The following is a 20,332-nucleotide window of genomic DNA, read 5'->3' as shown; positions in this document are numbered from 1 at the left end:
ATATACCACTTAAACTCATTAGATCTGTTGAAATAATCTTGGATTGAATGGAAATAGGAAAAGAAGAAGTTAAAGTTGAAAGAAGAGTGTTTCAAATTTTAAAAGTCAGGGAAGTTAAGGGGAAGAAGTATCAAAGAAAACACAAATAGAGCAGCCTGGGAGGATAGAAAAAGTCCCAGGAGATTGGGGTACACTGTAGGTCAACTAATTAAATTTTTAAATAAAGAAGAAACTATCAATTCTGTCACATCTTGATGACAGGTTGAGCAAGATGAGAAATTAATTTGTCAATGGAATGGGCACTGAAAATGTGAAAAAAAAAAGCCATTTGAGTGGATTAATGTGACTGAAATCCTGGTTACAATGGAGTCAACAGATAATCCTGGAAAGGAGAATAACCACAACTTTCTTCAGGCCAGTATAAACAATATATTTGAGAAGTTTCCACAGTGAAGGGAAGCACAGAAATGGATACATTGCTAGAAGGTTTACAGGACCAAGAGAAATTTTGTTGTTGTTGCTTTGTGTTCAATTGCAAGATACAATGGCAGTTTTGCATGCTGATGGAAATGATCAGGTAGAGCAACAGATGCTTATGATGTAAGCAGCACACAGGGCAATCATGAAGCAACATCCTTCAGAATAGACATACATGGAATCAGTAGAATTCAATCAGATCAGAGTCAGAGTGAAGAGCCCACAATGAGAAGGTGTGTGTTTTAGATTTGCATTGGGCCTTGCCAATTACATTTCCAGTCCTAAGTGCTAGTGAGGTCCAATAACCAGTGTCATTCTGCAAAGTGATTATGGATCATGAGACATTAAATATTGAGTTGTGTTTAGAAAATTTTAAAGTGATTTGACAGTAATTTTATATATGTTGAATGTAACAGTTAAAATGGCTTTCATTTTACATTTTTTGTATTTCATTTTTCTAGTAATTCATTTAAATGCACCCTTCATAACAGAGACTTTAAGAAGCACTGATCTAGCATGCAAGTGAAAGAAATGGTTTACACAGAAATGAGGAGTGCTTATTTTTAATTACTGAAGTACAAGTATCACAGGATCTTTGGTGTTGCTTCGCCAGCTGGAAACTTCTGTGGCCAATGGCACCTTCTACCTGAGGCTTGCCTGTGCCTACTGGGCTTGTTCCACCTACACAGCCTGACAAGCTGTGCTCAGTTTGTGCTACTGGCCCAGATCTCACATCTGCCAAGTATGAGAAAAACGCAGAGTGGCAAACGGGTGTGTAGGTGAGTTAATGTGTGGTCCAGTCACTGAGCACAGCCAGGCACACTGGCTGCTACAGGAGGGCAGGCAGCTCCAGGTGCCAGTACAGGAGGCAGCTCCATGTAAGCCTGTGGCTGGACCAGATGCAGGAACCTGCATTTGGATGAGGGGAATATGGTGGCTTGTGGAAGCTTGGAGATGCCAGGAACTGCAGAAACCCAAGGAGGGTGTCACAGCCCTGGTTTGGGGAGCCCTTAGATCTGGGTTCCCTAAAGGGCCACAGCTCTTCTCTCCTTCTTGTTGTCTGCATTGTGGCGTGGGGGAGGGGGTGCATGTTTCAGTCCTGTTTGTGTTACGGCTCTTCTTTTAGTCCTGCCCAACCAGCAGGTCCTGAGTTTTTTTTCCCACGTCTAGGAAGAATGAGGTACATAGACAACTGGAGGGTGAGCAAGGCAGAGAGGAGTTTCACTGAGTGGCAGAACAGTTCTCAGGAGACCCAAAGTGTGTAGCTCCTTTCCTCAGACAGGTAGTCCCAGGTCCAGCTGTCAGCGGAAAGGAGACCCACAGTGGGTGGCTCCCTTCTGCAGGAAGGTCATCTCATTGTCTGTGCAGCCCTCAGTGGAGAGGAGACCCAGAGTGGGTAGCTCCTATCTGCAGGCAAGTTGTCATGTCATCTGCTGGAGTCCGGCTGAGTCTGGGGGTTTTAATGGGCCTCATATGGGAGGAAGTACATGCTGATTTGTCCATGGACAGCCAGGGGCAGGCCCAAAAGAAGCACCCTAAATTCTCACACTGATCTGCCAAACTGACAGCTGGGCCCCCAGGCTATTACTATAAAGTTACCAACGTCATTTTTCATAGAACTAGAAAATACTATTCCAAACTTAAGTGGAAGTGAAAAAGAGCCCAAATAGTCAAAGCAATCTTAAGCCAAAGAACAAAGCTGAAGCCATCACACTACCTGCATTCAAATTATACTACAAGTCTATAGTAACCAAAACAGCATGCTACTGGTAGAAAAACAAACCCATATACTAATGGAATATATTGGAGAACACATAAATAAAGCCACACATCTGCAGCCATCTGATCATTGACAAAGTACACAAAAATAGGCAATGAGAAAAAACTGCCTATTAAATAAATTAAAACAGCTGGCTAGCCATACATAGAAGAATGAAACTGGATTCCTAGTTTTCATCGTATAAAAAAAAATTAACCTGGCTGGGTGTGGTGGCTCACGTCTGTAATCCCAGCACTTTGAGACACCGAGGTGGGTGGATCACGAGGTCAGGAGATGGAGACCGTCCTGGCTAACACAGCGAAAGCCCATCTCTACTAAAAATTCAAAAAATTAGCCAGGCGTGGTGGCAGGTGCCTGTAGTTCCAGCTACTCGGGAGGCTGTTAGGAGAATGGCATGAACCCAGGAGGCAGAGCTGGTGGTGAGCCTAGATTGTGCCACTGCACTCCAGCCTGGGCGACAGAGTGAGAGACTCTGTGTCAAAAATAAATAAATAAATAAATAAATAAATAAATAAATAAATAAATAAATAAATATTTTTTAAAAATAAATTAACCCAAGAGGCATTAAATACTTACACTAAAAACTAAAACTATAATTCCTAGAAGAAAACCTAGGAAAGTTTTTTTGCTTTGTTTTGTCAAAATGATGAATTAGAGATTTTGGTGTGCCTCAGCCACTTGAAAATAGCAAAATAAATCATAAAAATGAACTCTGTGAACTTTAAGAAGAAAAATGGGAATCCAATGGAATTATGAAGAATACCCCAGATCCTGGAGAGGAGAACACCAGCAAACAGCTCCCATGATGGTGTCCAGTTGATAAAAAGAAAGAAAAAACAAAGAAAATATCCCACCTGCATGAAAAAGTTACAGAAATTAAAAATGCTAGCGTCTCCAGATAAGAAAACATCAGTGTAAGAATTCTGGCATCATGAAAACCTGAATGTAGTGATACCACCAAAGGATTCCACTAGATTTTAAGCAATGGTCCCTAACCAAAATGGAAACTCAGAAATGACAGATAAATAATATAAAACATGGATTGCAAAAAAATTCAGTAAGATCCAAAACAAACTTGAAAATTGACACACACAAAAATTCTAAAGCAATTCAGGAATTAAAGGAAAAGATAAACGTCTTAAGAATTAATCAATCACAGCTTCTGGAATAAAAAAAACTCTCGAAGAATGTTAAAATATAATCAAAAGCTTTATTAACAGACTGGATCTATCAGACAAAAGAATTTAAGAGCTTGAAGATAAGTCTCCTAAAGTAACCCAGTTAGACAAAAATAAAGAAAAAAAGAATTTTTTAAAATGTACAATGTCTTCAAAAAATATAGGATTATATAAAACAATCAAACCTATTAATTATTGGCATTTCTAAGAGAGAAAAAGAAAAAGAAAACAACCTGGAAATTACATTGAGGGAAACATTCAAGAAAATTTCCCTGATCTTGCCAGAAAGGTAGACATCCAGAAACAAGAAATCAAGAGAACATCTGTGAGATACTGTATAAAATGACGTCACAAGGGCATACAGCCACGTGACTGTCCAACATCAATATTAAAGAAAGTTTCTTTTTTTTTTTTTTAGCAAATTTCATTCTGTTTTTTAAAATTATTATTATTATACTTTAAGTTCTGGGATACACGTGCAGAACATGCAGGTTTGTTACATAGGTATACACGTGCCATGGTGGTTTGCTGCACCCATCAACCCGCAATCTACATTAGGTATTTCTCCTAATGTTATCCCTCCCCTAGCTCCCCACTCCCTGAAAGGCCCTGGTGTGTGATGTTCCCCTCCCTGTGTCCATGCGTTCTCATTGTTCAATTCCTACTTAAAGGCAGATAGAGAAAAAGGAAAGATCACCTACAAAGGTAAGCCCATCAGGCTGAAGCAGACTTCTGATCAGAAGACTTACAAGCCAGGGGAGCCTGGGGACCTATTTTCAGCATGCTTAAAGAAAGCAAATTCTAACCAAGAATTTTATATTCCATCAAATTAAGCATCTTAAGCAAATGAGAAATAAAATATTTTCCTGACAAGCATGTACTAAGAACATTTGTTACCACTAGAAAGCCTTACAAGAGATCCTAAAGTAGTTCTAAACATGGGAACCAAGAACCATATCTGCTACCACAAAAACATACTTAAGTACATAGCCCACATACCCTATAAAGCAACAACAAAATAGAAACTACAAAGTTACCAGCTAACAACTTAATGATAGAATCAAAATTTCACATATCAATATTAACCTGGTACATGAATGGCCTAAATGCCACCCTTAAAAGGCACAGAGTGGCAAGTTGGATTAAAAACAAAACAAAACACAGGATCCATATGGCTGCTATCTCCAAGAGACCCACCTTATACGTAATGATACACAAAATAAAGTAATGATGCTCAAAGTAAAGAGTTGGAGTAAGATCTACTATGCAAACAGAAACGGAAAAGAGCAGGTATTACTATTCTCATATCAGATAAAACAGAGATTAAACTAACAACACTAAAAACAAAAAAAAAGAAAGAAAGGAACTACATAACGATAAAGGGTTCGATTCAAAAAGAAGATTTACGTACCTAGAATATACACACACCCCATATTGTAGAGTCTAGAATCACAAAACTAGTACTTCTAGACCTATACAAAGAGTTAGCCACACAATAACAGTGAGGGAGATCAAGACCCCACTGACAGCATTAGACAGATTGTCAAGGCAGAAAACTAACAAAGAAATTCTGGACTTAAACTCAACACTTGAGCAACTGGATCCAATATGCATCTACAGAATACTCCACCCATGCACCACAGAATATACATTCTTCTCATCTGCACATGGAATATACTCCAAGATTTACCACATGCTCAGTCATAAAGCAAGTCTCAACAAATCAAAAAAAGAAAAAAGAAATCATAGCACCCATATTCTTGGACCACAGTGGAATGAAAATGGAAAGCAATACCAATAATATTTCTCAAAACCCCATGATTACATGAAAATTAAACAGCTTGCTCCTGAGTGACCTTTAAGTAAACAACAATATCAAGTCAGAAACATAAAAAATTATTTGAAGTAAATCAAAACAGAAACACAACATACAAAAATCTCTGGGATGTTGCAAAATCAGTGTTAAGAGGAAGATTTATAGTGATAAATGCCTACCTCAAAAAGTTAGAAAGATCTCAAATTAATGATCTAACATTATAGTAGAGGAAGTAGATAAACAAAACAAACTAATCCCAAAGCTAGAAGGAAAATAAGATAACTCTAATTAGAGTTGAACCGAATGAAATTGAGACCCAAAATTCCACACAAAGGATAAATGAAACCATAGTTTCATAGTTGGTTCTTTGACAGGATAAACAAGATCAATAGACTGTTACTTAGATTAATAAACAGAAGAAAAGAAAAATTCAAGTGGGCACAATCAGAAATGTCAAAAGTGGTGTAATGTCAGAGCCGATCACACAGAAATACAAAACACCCTCATAGACAACTATGAACATTTCTATGCACACATACTAGAAAATCTAGAGGAAATGGAAAAATTCCTGGAAACACACAACCTCCCAAGATTGAATTGGGAAGAAATTGAAACACTGATGAGACCAATATTGAGTTCAAAAAGTGAATCAGTAATAAAAATCCTAACAACCAAAAAATAGTAATAATAAGCCCCAGTCCAGACAGATTAACAGCTGAGTTCTACCAGAGGTCCCAAGAAGAGCTGATAGTAATTTTATTAAAACTATTCCAAAAAATCAAGGAGGGGTGATTCCTACCTAACTGATTCTATGAAGCCAGCATCACCTAATATCTAAACCGGGCAAAGACTCATACACACACACACACACACACACACACACACACACACACACACACACACACAATGAAACTACTGGCCCATGCCTCTGAAGAACACAGACACAAAAACTCTCAACAAAATACTTACACGTCAAACTCAACAACACATCAAATATTTAATTAACGGTGATCAGGTAGGGTTAATTCCTGAAGTTCAAGGTTGTTTCATCATATTTCAACATATACAAATCAGTAAATGTGATCCAATCACATGAACACAATTTAAACTAAAACCATATGATCACCTCGAGAGACGTGGAAAAAGCTTTCAACATTATTCAAAATCCCTTCATGGTAAAATCCCTCAAGAAAGTAGGCATCAGAGGTACATATCTCAAAATAATAAAAGCTATCTACAACAAACCCATAGCCAGCATCATACTGAATGATCAGAACTGCAAGCATTCCTCTTGGAAGTGGATCAAGACAGAGAGATCTTGTCTCACCACTCCTATTCAGGACAACACTGGCCAGATGTCAAACTTTTTTTTTCATATATTTGTTGGAAGCAAGAAGAAGAAACAAAAGCATCCAAATAGTAAAAAAAAAAAAAAAAAAACTATCTGTCTTCACTGGTGATACGATTTTATACCTAGAAAACCCTAAATACTCTCTCAATAAGTTATTAGAACTGATCAACAATTTTAGCAAGGTATCAGGATACAATCAATGAACAAAAATCCGTAGGAGTTCTATACACCAATAACTAAGAGCCAAATCAAGAACACAATTTAATTTACAACAGCCACAAAAGAAGTAAAATACCTAGGCATAAATCTAACCAAGGAGGTAAAAGATCTCTGCAGGAAGAACTACAAAACACTGCTAAAAAAGGGAACACTTGACAAAAATAAGCAGTGTGGAAAGGACTCCCTATTCAATAAATGGAGCTTGGATAGCTGATGAGCTATATGCAGAAGAATGAAATTGGATACCTACCTTTTACTACATACAAAAATTAACTCAAGATGGCTCAAATATTTTAATGTAAGAACTAAAACTATAAGAATCCTAGAAGAAAACCTAGGAAACACTATTCTGGACATCAACTATGGCAAAGGATTTATGACTAGGTCCTCGAAAGCAATTGCAACAAAAATGATCATTGATAAGTTGGACCTAATTAAACTAAAGAGCTTCTGCACAGCAAAAGAAACCATCGACAGAGTGAACAGATAACCTACAGAACAGGAGAGAATATTCCCAAAATATGCATCCAACAAATGTCTTATATTCAGAATCTACAAGTAGCTTAAAGAATTAAACAAGCAAAAACAAATAGTTCCATCAAAAAATGAGTAAAAGACATTAATAGGCACTTCTCAACAAAAAGGGATATAAGTAGCCAAGAAATATATGAAAAAAATGCTTAATATCACTAATCATCAGAGAAATGCAAGTCAAAACCACTATGAGATACCTACTCACACCAGTCAGGGTGGCTATTATTTAAAAGTAAAACAACAACAGACGATGGGAGGCTGCAGAGAAAATAGAATACTTATATACTCTTGGTAGGAACGTAAATTAGTTCAGCCACAGTGGAAATCAGTTTGGAGATTTCTCAAAGAACTAAAAATAGAACTACCATCTGACCCAGCAATGCCACCCAAAAGAAAATAAATTGACTGAAAAGACACAGGCATTTGTATGCTCACAGCAGTACTCTTCATGATAGCAAGGACATGGAATCAATGTAAGTGCCCATCGGTGGTGGAGCATGTAAAGAAAATGTGGCACATATACACTACAGAATACTATACAGCCATAAAAAAGGAAATCATGTCCTTTGTAGCAACTTGGATGCAGCTGGAGGCCATCATCCTAATTGAATTAACGCAGAAATAGAACAACAAATATTACATGTTCTCACTTATAAGTGAGAAATAAATGGTGCATACACGTGAACATAAACTTGGGAACAAAAGACACTGGGGACTACTAGAGGGGGCTGGCTGAGAGGGAGAGCAGCAAGGCTGGAGAAACCAACTGTTGGGTGCTATGCTAACTACCTTGGCAACAGGATTAATTGTACCTCAAACATCAGCATCATGTGACACACCCATATAATAAACGTGTACATGTACCCCTTGAATCTAAATAAAAATGGAAAAATAAAGAATGGCAAAATTAAAAGAAAAACAAACAATACATTTTGCTAAATGAAAAAAGTCAGACACAAAAGGACACATGCTGTATGATTCCACTTATATAAGGTAGCTATAATAGTCAAATTAATAGAGACAGATAGTTATATGGTGGGTGCCAGGAGCTATGGGCAGATGGTTGGGGAGTTAGTGTTTAGTGAGTACAGAGTTTCAGTTTGGGAGAATGAGAAAGTTCTGGAAACAGACGGTGATCATGTTGCACAAAAATGTGAATGTACTGAATGCCACTGAATTGTATACTTAAAGATGGTTATAATGGTAAGTATTGTGTTCCATATTTTTATTACAACTACAATAATAAAAGATATGTAGGAATTTGCCAGATGAACAAGATGGAAAAGGGCATTGCCGTGAAATAAACATAATGAATCTGAAAAAAAATAAAAAAAGCATCTTTGATTGCAAAAGAGCAAATTGCAAATATCCCAAGTAATCCTTGTAATACACACAACATTGTAAATTTTACGATGCAGTGCCTATGATTCACGCATACTGTACCTGAACCAGCTGTGAAACATTCATGAATCATAAACTCCTGTATCATCTTCAGAGCAAAAATGCATCCTATTTTACAAGAAATATTCATCACAAAAAGGAAAGAGAAGGGAAAACCCTGAAATTTCTAGAACCTTTCAAAGATATCAGAAAAACAAATTAATACCTCTGACAGGACCTGTTAATGCAGAGGGTCATGCTGTAAGACAGCTTGCATTTAATTCAAACTGTTTTGGAATAAGATCAATTCTGTAGTGAGATCAAGGCAGCAGAAATTTTTCCTCAGGGCTAAAAATAATAATTCCTTGAGGCACAGTCATTAAATTCGATGGCTTCTTGAAACTATTCAAAAATGAGAAGAATGGATAAAGATTAAAAGAAAACACATGCTGCCAGCTGACAAAACACCTTTTTAGACTTACACCGAATTCGTTCATTAGTCAAATGTGTGTGTGTGTTTTTTTTTCCCTTCAGGTAACTGGAGGTGGCAACATTCAACTTGTTGGTCTGTTTCTCATCATTTTCTATTTTCTCCTCTATTTGTCTCTGAGCTGTTATACCTGTTATTGCAGTTTCCAACAAGAAAAAGCCAGGAAAAGGGAAAAGAATCAAAGCACCAGAGCAAGTCACCTCACTGGTAGGTGGAACCAGAAGTTTTAAAGCAGTAGCAACATTCATATGTTCTGGGTGTCAGTGGACACTTTCTGTATAATAATTTTATTTTACTTTTGTTAAGAATCATGAAGCAACCACAAAAAATTAAGTCAAAGCTTATCAAGTAGATGTTTGAAAGAAAAACAATGATTCACCTTGTAGGTAGACGTACTTTGCTATTGAAGGGATTGTTGACAAGTCTAAGCAAAGCTGAAGGGAATAAGGAAATTTCATTCCTTAGAGAAGACAGCATAGAATAATAGTACAGAGAGTGTAGGGTAGAACAGCTTGCATTCTAATCCCACATCTGCAACAGGATTCTCTTTGACACAGGAAAAGTTACTTCTGCTTTGTTGGGAGTATTAAAAATGGAGAAGCTTTCAAGTGCTTACTGTAGTTCCTGGCTTATGATAGCATCAATTAAAATTAGGTATTGATGCTATTATTATTAATATTGATCTCTTAGCCATCTGTATCTTCAGCATCCAAAGTGTCAGTTTGTTCTTTAAATTGCAATTGACCCTTTTTTCTCAATAGAAGAGCTAGTAAAATAATAAAGTGGAATTCTTGGAATGTATCCATTCCCCTGTATTCTTTTACATTTCACTTTTTTTATCCATTATTTCAAATGCCCAGTACCTTCCTGTTCACCCTAAAATCTTTTATGAGTTTATGAGTTAACAGGAAAACAGATTCCTTTTAGAAAATTGGAATAAAAAGAATTACCATTTATTCTTCTTTTTTTTTTTTTTTGAGACAGAGTCTCTCTCTGTGGCCCAGGCTGGTGTGCAGTGGCGTGATCTCAGCTCACTGCAAGCTCCGCTTCCCAGGTGCAACTGATTCTCCTGCCTTTGCCTCCCAAGTATCTGGGATTACAAGCATGCACCAACACACCCAGTTAATTTTTGTATTTTTAGTAGAGACGGGGATTCACCATATTGGCCAGATGGGTCTGGAACTCCTGACCTCAGGTAATCCAACCCCTCAGCCTCTCAAACACTTTTTTCTACATTTCAAACTCTTTGCAATTTACCTGCTATCTCATTTAATCTCCTCTTCCCTACACTAAAGACAATCAACCTCCCTCCTATTAACCAACCACTTAAAATTCTGCCTCCTTATGTACCTTAAATACAAAATATGACAGTCCCCATTATTTTAATAAATATTTATTGAATATATTCTTGACAAGTAATCCTGCTTGTATTTTTAGCTAGCTAATGTGAGATACATCTTTGACATGGTTAAATGTATGATCCCTTAATTAATTTAATATAATAAACTAATGCTACATTATAGGGGTACAAACATTTTTTAAAATATATTTTCTATTTTAAAATTGGCTTTATACTTTACGTAAATATAATGGACACTTTCTGCTTATTTTTGAATGATTATCAATCATTCAAAGGTCAGTACATCTGAACTTTCACAAAAAAAGTAAAAGGTCAAATGTAAAAATTGTAGGCTTTGTGGTTCACACATGGACTCTGCATATTATTCTTTAATTTCTGTTGTTTGGTTCCATATTTTTGTTTGTTTATACATTACTTACAAACCTTTTAAAATACAAAAAGTATTCTATCTTACTTGTCTCTCAAAATACAGGCCATTTTACCCAGGAACTGTACTTGGTCAATCTGTGCTTCACTGTAAATGTTCTTTGTTATTTTAAAATCAATACTGACATATTTCAAGTAAATTATTGTTTTCACTACCACTCATTTTCAGATGTTAAGTCCATAGGTTAACATAAATAAGAAAGTAGCAGCCAAAAACAAAAAAAAAAAGAACAATAAGAAAAACATTTTAAGTCAAAGGAAAATTGCCAGCTTTTATCTTCTCCTAAATCCCAATCCTTCACTCCTAAAGGAACATATTAAGTGCAAAGAGGGTCATACTTTTATTCCATTCCCCATGTATACATTTGTTATCCATTTGGCAAACTGTGGTTGAATTTCTCTTAGGATGACCTCACCAGCAGTAGGTGAATGGATCATTTGATTCAACACTAGTTCATAAGTGATTGTTCTTTTCAATCAGGCACACACTCGATGCTGATAACTGCATATTTTGACTATTTGTAGAAGTGTTAAAGGAACTAAGAATTTTATCGTAAATAAGCCATGTTGGAACAAATATCAAGGCCTTGAGAATAATATACTTTATACCTTTGCTCAACACATAATGTAGGAAAATATCCAATTAGGAGTCTAGAAATGGAGTGAGGAAGGGCCAGCTGAATATTTTCATTGTTTAATTTTTAATTGTTAACCCTTATAGTACCTTCATAAAGTTTCCAAATCTTTTCCTTTTTCTTGCTTTTGTTGTAAATACAAAAGTCCAAGCCTGCATTATATTATACTCAGTTTGAATAAGGAATATCAGCTCCTTAAGAATAAAATGAAACAGTTTTATTCTTCCCAAGATGTTTTCAGGCTTTTGTGTTGATCATCTTCATTTCTGCTGTGTAGCTAGCTTCATCAGTGATGTTTCAATTTATGTCTATAATTGTTATTTTGCAAAACTATCTCATTTTAATTAATATGATGCCTTACTCGTTATTTTTTAATTATTTTCTTCATTATTTTAAAACTAATTTTATTTCTAAGGACTGGGAATAAGGTGGGTGGATGTGATAATCTCACACATGTTCTTGTCTTTTTTCCTTTTATTTTCCCTCTGGTGCTGGGATAGAGAGGATGAAGAAAGAAAAATGTATTCTTTAGACAAATTATCTGTATTGAGGTTGTTCTAGGATTACTGTGCTAGAGGAAGGACCCCCAATAAATTCCACCGTTAAGAGGCTCAATATCAAGCAACAATCCTGTGATCTAGTGGCACCTTATGGAATTCTAATGTATCATTTAGCTAATGTCCAGGTGGTAGCCTGTTTTACATCTTGATGTGCAAACCTCTCTTCTTCACTTGCTTCAATATCCTTTATTTTATTTATAGTTACAAGCACAAACTCTGAGATTTACGGATCCAGACAGGATTGATCTCACCTAAAATATTGGGCAAGATCTTCAAGGGGACAGTTCATGCTTTCTTGCCAACTGCCCACTCCACCACCACATTTCTCTCCAGTGTTCTCTCCCCTGTTTTAGTTGTACTGACTCAAATCTAAGCAGCTACTCGATTAGAGTATTGAATGGTGATCTTCCCTTTTTTGTGTGAATTTCTTTTGGATTTTCTTCTCTCAATCTTAGCCAGACTTTTTCTATAATAACACTGGACTAGCAAACATTTCAACCTCATCTATTTATAAAATAGTGTTATCTAGTACTATTTGAGATCTCTCTTACTTGGATTTTTTGGAGTATTGTACTCAGAATCAGGAACTTTTTGAGATAATATCTGAGAAATGAATAACTTTTGCTCGACTGTGCTTTATTCAGGTTCTTATCTGTATTCTATTCTATAATCTCCAAGTGAGGAAAATAGTCAATTCATATTTCTCTAAAGTATTTCTTCATAAGAGCCTTAAAATAAATTGTATGTATTTTTAAACATTAGTACATTTACCCCAATATAACATTACAAAATTAACCTTTGGAAAATACAGAACTAATGTAATACAAAACATTCCCATCCTTCCAAAAACAGGTAAAATAAAATATAATAGTTCTCTACAGCCTAATCTAAAAGAATGTGATGTAGTGGATAGAGCACTGATTTATTAATCAAAGGGAGAAAAACTAATGTGGCTCATAAAGCTTGCCATTTCTGAGTCTCATTCTTTTCATTTTCCCGATAATAACGATAATAAGATCGACCTGTTTGTAGGGTCAGGTTAATGACCAAGTGAAATGATGCATTATACATATGTCAAAGAAATATAGCCTCTTAAAAGAAAGTTAACGCAGCTGACATTCAGTAACATACCTCGGTTAGTAAGTAAAAAATTAGAAATAAACTCAAATAAACGATCAATATACATTATGGTAAAAAAATGTAATAATTTGAATTAAGATAACTTGTTGAACACTGATTTATCAAACTCTATTGAACTAACCCATTTTTTAAATTTATACTTTTGTTTGTTTGTTATTAGAAAAACATTTCCCTACATAGAAGCTGCTCCACTATTCTGAAGGGAAGTACAAACGATGAAAAGCAGAGCTGGAGACGATCCATGATGGACATATAGTGTGAGTAAGAAATATATATTGTTTGTTTTAAATCACTGAGATTTTGAGTTTGTGTATGTGTCCATAATATGAGCTAACTATCCCTAATGACACCATAAGTAAAGAATTTAAAGTAAATAAGAAGTGCCTGACCCCATATTAAATGCCACGCTAAGTGTTAATTACAGCTCCCTGGTGGTAAACAGGGGACTGGTTCCATGACTTCTGAGTATATAAAAAATCTACACATACTGAAGTCCCACAGTGGGTCTTATGGAACCTTTTGTATACAAAAGGTTGGCTCTCCAAATCGGCAGGATTTATATTATATCTCTCAAAAAATCTGCATATAAGTGGATCTGTGCATTTCAAACTTGGGTTGTTCAAGGGTCAACTGTGTTACTGTTTTATGGGATGAGACGGCAGAGATGATACATGGAAATTTTGTGTTTAAAAAAGGAGAAATATGCAAATGGTGGTGGGGTGGGCCAAATGGAATGTGAGTTACATGAAAGGGTAATTTGGAAGGAAATAATGCTTTTGTGAAGAAGAGAAATACTTGAATATTTGAGTATAAAACATAGTTTTATTTAGTACCCTTGCCTCATCTTTAGTATGATAAAAATAGATAAAAAATTCAAAGAGACAAAGAGGGAGGAAGCTGCTTGAGTGAACATACTCTGTTGATGTAAATACTTGAGGAAATTAGCTCTGTATTGGGTGGTGTGCTGATGAATGCTTAACAAAAAAACTTTGAAGTGAAAGGCACTGATTTGTTGTATTTGATGATTTCTGTGGCATAAATATGCCCACCATAGCAATGTTTAGCTGGTAACATGACATAACTGCACACAGAGTCAGGAAGAGATGCACATGACTGGCTCTCATGATTTCGGTGTGGTCTGGCTCCAGCATTTGACTGTGACAAGTTTCACTGGCCGGTGAGAACGCTGGAGGAAAAAAAATCTACCTATAACTAACCCTTATTAGCATAACAGGTTTGAGAAAGCAGAGCCCTATTTTCCTTAAGGGAACGCCCGATCAATACAGCCATCAGGCAAAACAACATTCATGCACCGAGGAAAATCACTGCTTCTCAAACAACTTTTGGATACCATAAAAGGCCCATTCTTAAAAGGGGAAGTGGGAGGAGGGGAAACAAGAATTGTTGCCTGAAAAGAAACGACTTTGATCTCCATCAAAACAGATTAGTTTGAAGCCAATTTGCTGCTATCTTCAAAACTATATTTCCCCTCAAATTCTGTCTTCCAAATTGAGCAGTGAGTCAGCAGTAGGTAGTGCTAGAGTGTGAAAAGGATGAGGATGGAAGCAGCCAGGGTACCTCCAATGCATCTTCTTATTAGAAGACTTTTGAAGAGTAATTTGACGGAAGCTTTTCAACTTTTAGATCACTAGTTTAAATGTAGTCTCAGTTGATCATGAACAAAAGTGGGTGGTTAGTTGCCTATGAAAAGTATCACCCTTGTTCTTTCTAACAGAGACTGCCACTACAGTTGGCATCCTTTCTTTTCCTTCTACCAGAAGCACAAAGGGTGAATAGAAATGTCATTTCAAGTATTTTTTCAGCCTTTGTACCAGAGAAATTTGAAATATGAAAAAGGCCAACTTCTTTTCATCTTTAACTCACAGGTAGAATTATTGAACTATAATATGTTTCCTAGATCTTCCTGGATTTTATTAAAATGAAACCTGAGCCACTTTACAAGTAAAATTATGTCTTACTTCATAGAAAGTTAAATTACATAAAGGCACATACTTGAGAAATATTTAAATATAAAATGTATAATTTCTTGACCTGAATCTTATACACATAAGATTTATTTTGTTTTCGTTTTCTTTCTCTTATTTTTTTCTTGCTTCAATAAATGAATTCCCATGAATGTAAAGACAAAGATCTTATTATTCCATTAAATGAACATGTCTTTGTTCATTTAATATTTGATTTTATTTTCTATTTGATTTTTTATATTTGATTTTTTCTATTCTTTATCATTACAATACTTGATTTTTTCTATTTGATTATATTTGATTTTTGATTTTTAATATTTGATTTTTTAATATTTGATTTTTTCTATTCTTTATCATTACAATACTTTGACTTTTTTTCCTCCTAAAAAGACTGTAGGTTTTATTCCCTTTCTTTTAATTATTTCACAAAAATCCTCCAAATTTCCATATTACTAATATCTCTACCTTCATATAATTTTGTTTCAATATTAAATGATCAATTAAAGCAAACTCTCTCTAAGTACCTGGAAAAAAGCAACAGAATAAATATTAGAGTAGAGACACAAAGTAGTACTTGGTAATGCCAAGAAAATTTCAGTAGCTATCAGTAATCAGTAGGATATAACAGAAATAGCCCTGTTTTAGAAGTGATGAAAACTCAATCAACTGATTTTAAGCATCAGTTACTTTCTATGGGGTTAGCTTTCCACATCTCGAAAATTAGATTGATGTGTTTTGTTATTTTTGCATCATTTTCAATACAAACATTCTATGAAATCTTCACTTTTATATCATCCGGATTTAAGTGACAGGGTGTTAATATTCGAATGAGATTTAAGCAAGATGTAGCTCTGCCTTATGTCACATCAGCTGATGGTAAAGATTGATGCTGGGATTTTCCTGGGTCAGTCATGTTAAAATCTCCCCTAGGCTTCAAGGCCAACTTCATGAATTCTCATATCAGCAACTTCTGCAATTCCCACATAACACCAGAAGATAAACTCTGTTCTCTGAATGTTCATACAGAAAATAGTATGTCATCTTATGATTCTTATGATTGGCACAGTAAAGTAAAAATATATCAACACCGTATTTAGCCCAACTTGAAGCTGCATATTCAGTCAAAGATAGAGCTTTTCCTGGCCAAAGACACTTTGGTCAGAAATATATAAACAGTGAACACCAAGCTATCATCTTGCAAGTAACACATATGCTCATGAATCTCTAGCTACAAATAAAAATATCAGCTAGCACTACCCCCTTCTTGTAAAGGAATAAAAAACACAGCAATTACAAGATTTGCCTATGGCCATAAAATGAAGTGGGGTTTGTCTCAGAATTAGAATGCCTACCATCAGCCTTTGAGTACAAAGTTAATTCCCCTACACAAGACTGCAGCAAAAATAAATCCAGCTGGAGAAAAGCCATACAAGACAGAAAATAATAGTCAGCTGCAGTTTGGATCCAAAGTATAAAATATTCAAGTACGTGTTTCCAATCTCTTCATTCTCTCCTGTAATGATTGCAGCTAATCCCTGCCAGCCAAACGTTAGTTCTTCAATTGTGGCGATCAATAGAATAGATTAGCTGTGGAAACCCTCCATCCATATTACCCTTGCTTTCCTTTCCAGATGGAATTTTCATTCACTAGAGTGGAGGCAAGCATGTGAGGTTTTTCCCTCCATACACAAATATAAACTCATTAAATGCCAAGCTTGTCACTTTAGAATTTATATACACACACACACACACACACACACACACACACACCCCAAGGAACATACCTGTAGATTTAATAAAACAGCACCAACCCTCATGGCTTCACTAATTTCAAGGCTATACATCAGCTGTGGGAAGCGAGGAGGGCTTTGATTATTTGGTGGAAGCACTTCAATGTACACAGTGCAGATGGAGTGCCTGCAGAGAAAGAGAGGAAAACAAGATGGTTACGAATCTGCATCACATTTAATGTTAGACTGCATTGTTTATTCAGTTGTTGGGTTTACAGGAGAAAAAAATTCCAAATTTTATGAAAAATAATACAATCAAAATGAAAGGATAGAAAAAACTACCACCAAAGTATAATGGTTTTATGAAATTATCTTAGTAAAAGAAAAGTAATTGCCTCCAGTATCTGTTTTTCCTACTTAGATTAATAGTGTGAATTAAAATGGAATAGCTATACAAATAAAGCTAATAAATTGCCTTGACTTCTGACTTTGTTTTTAATGCTTCTCTAATAGCAAAATCATTGTATAAACATCTGGTAATAAGAGCTGTCCTTGGAGCTTTTTTCCTGTTAAACCAGCAGAGGGAGTATTGATTAAAATAACACACAAAACAAATTATGGGCTGTGTTTTATCCGTTCTGTTGCTGACATCAATGGCTTAATGTAAGTGTATGTCAGGAGTCAGGATCATAAGGAATCCTAAGTAAAATAGTTGCAAACAAAACTAAATATGTTTTAAAATCTTCTCTAGAAAGCAATATATGATAAGCTAGGAATTAGATTTAATAAAGCCCTTATATTGACAGGAGCTTTTCTTGAAAGACAAGATACCTTATCATTACAAGGAAAAAAAATCAGCATTGACATAGTCAACTTTTTTGATATCTCTGAACTTTGAATTTTTTTTATGAAACAAAAACTGAAGAAGCATGTTAGTCAAGGTTTGTAATGTGGAAACATTAGCTGAAATATATCAATGAAATCTGAAAATGTATAAGGTTAGCCCACTATTGTGAAAAAACATATAAATGTATACATACACACACACACACATATATACACATATATACACACACATATACACACACACATACATATAACATTTTGTACAAACATACCACCACTGCCTAAGATGTACGTTTTGAATTTAACAAAGTCATGATTTAGTTCAAATCACATTTGTTATAATTTCTATTTGGGGATGAGAAAATTTATTTATTTATTTATTTGAGATGGAGAGTCACTCTCCAGCCCTGGCTGGAGTGCAGTGGCATGATCTTTGCTCACTGCAACCCCCACCTCCTGGGTTCAAGTGATTCTCCTGCCTCAGCCTCCCAAGTAGCTGGGATTACAGGCCTATGTCACAATATCTGGCTAATTTTTGTATTTTCAGTAGAGATGGGGTTTTCCCATGTTGACCAGGCTGGTCTCGAACTCCTGACCTCAGGTGATCCACCTGCCTCAACCTCCCAAATTGCTGGGATAACAGGCGTGAGCACCACGCCTGGCCTAGAATTTTCTTAAAGTAGTCCCAAACTCTTTATAAGATGCTTCACTTAAAAGACATGGTCACCAAAAATATTTGTCTGAGTTTATTAACTAAAACATTCTACTTTTCAAAACCTTTTGAAAGAAATTCAGGCCGGCCATGGTGGCTCACATCTGTAATCCCAGCACTTTGGGAGGCCGAGGCAGGCGGATCATGAGGTCAGGAGATCGAGACCATCCTGGCTAACACGGTGAAAGCCCGTCTCTACTAAAAATACAAAAAATTAGCCCGGCATGGTTGCCGGTGCCTGTGGTCCCAGCTACTTGGGAGGCTGAGGCAGGAGAATGGCATGAACCCAGGAGGCGGAGCTTGCAGTGAGCCAAGATCGCGCCACTGCACTCCAGTCTGGGCGACAGAGCAAGACTCCGTCTCAAAAAAAGAAAAAAAAAAAAAAAGAAATTCAGATCATGGGCACTAAAATTTCGTTTTATAGCTTGTCACTTTATAATATACCTAAATTCAAGTTGTTTCTGAGCATATCATCAGTAGATAGATACCAATAGAATAGTAAGCATAAAAGCTACAGTGACTTTTAAAAATTTCATGGTCAGGCGTGGTGGCTCACGTCTGTAATCTCAGCACTTTGGGAGGCCAAGGCGGGTGATCACAAGGTCAGGAGTTCAAGACCAGCATGACCAACATGGTGAAACCCCATCTCAACTAAAAAATACAAAAATTAGCCAGGCATGGTGGCCTGTAATCCCAGCTACTCAGGAGTCTGAGGCAGGAGGGAGAATTGCTTGAACCCGGGAGACAGAGGTTGTAGTGACCCGAGATCGTGCCATTGCACTCCAGCCTGGGCGACAGGGCGAGACTCTGTCTCAAAAAAAAAAAAAAAAAATTTCATGCTTACATTTATCATGATATTGTTCTAAAGTAATCTCACTTTAAATTAAAATATTTTAAACTTTCATAATTAGTTAAAATATCTGTATTCATTTCTGCCTCTGATTTTATCTATTTAGTATCAAAATTTGCCAATAAAATTAATCAGATTATATTTCTTAAATGGGTTCAAACTGATGATGAAATGTTGCTTATATACTTATAATTATTGATGTCAACATGAAACAATGGGAAGTTACAAAATGTATCGTACACTGCAAAGATTCCCACTTCCGTGTTGTGAGAACAAAGGAATTGTCATTTTGAGGTAGACCTAACATCCTTCCAGGTAGTGATCTGACTCCAGAAGCAGCCCCAAAATGTAAAACATTTTCCCTGATATTACCCTTGAAGATCTTGGCTTCTTTTAGTGTCTGTTGTTGATCAAGTTTTTAAAACATTTTATGAACCTCTTTCTTTTCTCTGATAGCACATTCTCTACACATAACAAGTCCTACAACATTATTGGTAATAAAAGTAGGTGAGTGATGTTGAACACAGAATTTGTAACCAGATATTCCTGAGTTAGAATTTTGATGCTGTCCTCAGTGATCTAGAGCAAATTATTTCTTTCAGCTTCATTATTTCCACATAATAAGTGGGAATAATAATAACATCTAAGGTCAGCATAAAGATGAAATAAGTTTATATATTTGCATATGTAAGTACATGTATACATATATATGAAACATACTTTTATAATTTATTATTAATAAATTACTCAAAATAAGGCTTAAGGTTTCTTATTCCACTTTATGAATAGTGTAAACAATCTTTCATTTTCCTTAGCTACATCCTTTATAATATTGTAGATATTTTAATTGAATCCTTTCACTT

The 20,332-nt window shown here is 35.7% G+C and overlaps 1 protein-coding gene across 19 annotated transcripts in view; it reads right to left on the bottom strand.

Moving 5' to 3' along the window:
* PCDH15 (protocadherin related 15) overlaps positions 1-20,332 on the bottom strand; it is a 1,013,670-nt gene that overhangs the window by 319,008 nt on the left and 674,330 nt on the right. For all 19 annotated transcript variants that reach the window (XM_054522581.2, XM_063727642.1, XM_063727641.1 and 16 more), the window contains one exon: positions 17,116-17,248. In XM_054522581.2, coding sequence (XP_054378556.2) covers positions 17,116-17,248 — 133 coding nt within the window. The remainder of the gene's footprint in view (positions 1-17,115; positions 17,249-20,332) is intronic.

This window comes from Pongo abelii, chromosome 8, assembly GCF_028885655.2.
Source record: "Pongo abelii isolate AG06213 chromosome 8, NHGRI_mPonAbe1-v2.0_pri, whole genome shotgun sequence".
Classification (NCBI taxonomy): Eukaryota; Metazoa; Chordata; class Mammalia; order Primates; family Hominidae; genus Pongo; species Pongo abelii.
Note: the sequence above shows the minus strand (reverse complement) of the source record. Positions and strands in the feature narration are given on the sequence as shown.